Source organism: Corvus brachyrhynchos, unplaced genomic scaffold (genome assembly GCF_000691975.1).
Source record: "Corvus brachyrhynchos isolate BGI_N302 unplaced genomic scaffold, ASM69197v1 scaffold544, whole genome shotgun sequence".
NCBI classification, from domain to species: domain Eukaryota; kingdom Metazoa; phylum Chordata; class Aves; order Passeriformes; family Corvidae; genus Corvus; species Corvus brachyrhynchos.
This window is the reverse complement of record NW_008238325.1, coordinates 3,234,723-3,238,056: the sequence shown is the minus strand read 5'-3', so window position 1 is coordinate 3,238,056 and position 3,334 is coordinate 3,234,723. Positions and strand designations below refer to the sequence as shown.

The 3,334-nt window shown below is 50.3% G+C and overlaps 1 protein-coding gene across 1 annotated transcript in view; it reads left to right on the top strand.

Annotated features, from left to right (window-relative positions):
- The window catches only part of MED12L (mediator complex subunit 12 like), a 97,630-nt gene extending 94,333 nt beyond the window's left edge, over positions 1–3,297 (top strand). Inside the window, exons 38-40 of the mRNA XM_017734415.1 lie at positions 261–472; positions 789–839; positions 2,604–3,297. Coding sequence (XP_017589904.1) covers positions 261–472; positions 789–839; positions 2,604–2,831 — 491 coding nt within the window. The 3' untranslated portion in view covers positions 2,832–3,297. The remainder of the gene's footprint in view (positions 1–260; positions 473–788; positions 840–2,603) is intronic.
- The last annotated feature ends 37 nt before the right edge of the window (positions 3,298–3,334 follow it).

The window sequence follows — 3,334 nt, the reverse complement described above, 5'->3', positions numbered from 1 at the left end:
TAGCGAGGTGCTTTATGTGACATGGAACATGTAGCAGCCAGCAGTCTTTGAGCTTTTTCCATTCTCATTTACAAGCGGCAGTCTTCAAAGTTACTTTGCCCATTTAAATTTTCAGGCCAGAAATCAGGTTTAATCTGAACTGTGCCTCTGCAGAGATGCATTTATTGTCATTATGTAGAGCTGATGGGTTAGCAGTGCTCTGTACCACTAGCACTCGTAGGGAAGGCAGAAGATGCATTTTTGTTTTGGGTGGTTTTCAGGTGGTTCCAGGCTGGACCCAGCAGGCTCCTTTGTGCCAAGCAACACGAAGCAAGCCCTGTCCAACCTGCTGCAGCGGCGCTCGGGCTTGGTGGTGCAGCCGCCCTCGATCCACGGGATCCTCCCTCAGCAGCAGCTGGTCCAGATGAAGCTCCTGCAGCAAGAGCAGCAGCAGTTCCTGCGGCAGCAGGCACAGGCACGGGCTCTCCAGCAGGTTTGTCCAACCCCTCAGCCTGAGGAGCAGCACAGGGGGTTTGCATCGTGCGGGGGCTGTGTTCCCTGCCTGGCTTACAGTGGGGAGCCAGCTGATAGTTACATTGCAATAATTCCCCAAATGTTGGCTAACCAGGGCCAACTGCCTTTAAACTTCATTTGGTGTCTTAGTCCCTTTATTTTTCCCATGTTCCAGCATTCTCTGAGCCCGTCCAGGTGAGCTCTGTAACGGTGCTGCACAGCCCCGCTAACCCCCAAGCTGAATCGTCCGTGCTCCTTGTGCTGTTGCTATATTCTTGCCCGTCCTTTTCCCGCAGGATGTCTGTAGTTCTGCTGTATCCCTTCAGGATGGCTTTGACAACATAATGGTAACCACTCAGAGACCATGACCTTTGCTTTACTTTCACCCAAGCATGCATTCCTTTCACCACTCAGGCTGCACTCTGCTTCTGATAGTGACACTGTGCTTTGGGGCCGCTCACCCGGGACCGCAGCAGCTGCATGGGGGACACTGCAAATACACGGGTGCACAGAGAATGACTTTCACCTACAAGTATTTCCAATAGCTGCATCACTGGTCAATTTTTTCCTCTTCTCATGTGTTTCTTGCTGTGGAAAATGAGAGCAGCTGCAGGATGTGCCCGAGGCTGTGACTGTGTGAGCATGGCTGGGTGTTCTACACTGACATATTATTATGGGAATAATCAGATCTTGTTACTTCCAAAAGCAGTAACAGCTAACACTTACCTACTAAATCGTTGACTTTCATAGAATTCAGTTGTTTCTGGGAAAAACAGTGATGCTATGAAGTTTCATTCCTAGTATCCATGCCATAAAGCTTTCCAGATAATAATTAGTGAAGCTGTTCTAGAGTTGGTCGCAGGACTTTGGTCCTGTCCCAGTGAAACTGCCACACTGTTAAAGGCCCTTCTTGGTAAGGCAAAGCCAGATGTGTGTTCAAAGAGGCTTTGCCATTGACCCTGGTTTCTGTATTTCCTACATGTGCAGTCATTGCTGGTGTTACTGGGGGCCTGTTAGAATGGGGGATCTATCTCCCTGTTTGCAGTTAATTAGGCACACTTGGGTTTGCAGCAGGGACACAGGGAGGGTTCTCCAATCCTTATCCAGCTGGTAGCCTACGTTGTGATGTTGCTGCTTGCAGTGTGTTATCAAAGTCACTTTTAACCTTAATTTATCATCTCTCTTGAGATATCCTGGCTGGAATGGCAAAGGCTTTGTTGGAGGGCTTGGATTTGTATTTGCTTTTGTGGGGAACTGGGCGGCTGCAGGGAAGGATCATTGCTGCTTCCAGCTCCTGTCACTGGGTTTTTTTGGTGGAATGGTTCTAAAAATGGCCAGCTGTGCAGCATCCCAGTCACACAGGAAACACATGGATTGATTGTATCCTGGCACATTCTAATTTGCCAGGTTTTTACAATCTGTCATGAAATTAAGTCTAACAGTGAAATTCTTTTCTCTTTTGTCATGCATCAAAACGCACTGCAGCAGTTACAGTTGAAATCTTTAAATGATTTGCCCTTAACTGGGCACAGATACTGAGGTGATTTGGATGGACAATCAAGGCTGGCTGCTGATCTTGACATGGAACATGTTCCCAGCTGCACTGGTTGGAGCTGGAGCTGCTTACATTACCCATACTGGTGTTTGTATGTCACCTTCAAATTCATCAGCACTCATGAGCATTTCGCCTGCTGCACCTGGGGAAGCTGGGGACCAGGTATCCTGAGCAAAATCCATCAGCTGGGTGGTTGTATCAGAGATTGTGCTTCACTCTGAGTTTCCTGGGTGGTTTAATGTACTGGCCCCAAGACAGCCAGACTATTTCTTTTCTAGTCTTTTGCAAAGCCCCATTTAAAGGGTCTCTGCAAGCCCTCTGCAGTGGAGGGCTGCCTCCTCCTGGCTGCAGTGTCAGCGTGCCAGACACCAAAGGTCAGTGCTTCCACCTCCTGTGACTAAATACAGCGCAGAAGTTCAGCACTGAGCAGTGGTGCTGTCCTGGAGGAAATGGTTGTCACTCCATGACTCTTTAGGACACAATTTGGTGGGGTTTGTGTCCAGAACCAGACTTGCTGCAGGTGTGGGGTTGTATCTGATGATGCTGTATCTTGCAGGGGCAGCCAATGGACCAAGCTGCTGTCTTCACTCCCCAGGCTCAGCCCCTGTCCCAGCTCCCGCAGTACCCAGGGTTACAGCAGGCACAGGTACTGCCTCATCCCGTGGAGCACCTGCATGGAAATGCTGATGGACAGATCTCCTTCCCCATGCCTGCTCCTCTGCATGTGGCCTGGCGTACCAAGGAGGCCTCCTCCTGGGGTGGTTATGGTCTCTGCATGCAGTAGCTCATGTACATTTTTAACGTGGCTACTTCCCAGTTTTTCTTGATGCTGGGAATGGCAAGCTTACTTCAACATTAAGCCAGATATTTAGCCAGAGATGGTGCTAGCAGTAAGTCTTTATTATGTCATGATCATTCTGGTACTTGCGATTTTGGGGAGATAGGAGGAAAATAGAGGTGGTGTTGTGGTTCAGAGCCCTGCTTCTACTCAGTGCCTCTTGGGAAAGCAGCACAGTGTGAGTTCCATTCTGTGCATGTGACCGTGTGTGACCATGAGTGTGTGTGAGCGTGACCGCGTATCAGCTGCCTGACCCCACAGACAGAGGGGGTCCCGCTGGTGTGGGGGATGTGTGGGGCAGCATTGCAGCTCCTTGTCCTGCGGGCTCCCTGTCCTTGACAAACACGCTGTCTGTCCTGCAGCTGGGCTGTCTCCCGTGGGGCCCGCTGCAGTCAGTGCTGTGTTTTCCTTCCCGCAGAGCCTGTCCCCCGGCTACCCCCTGTGCAGCG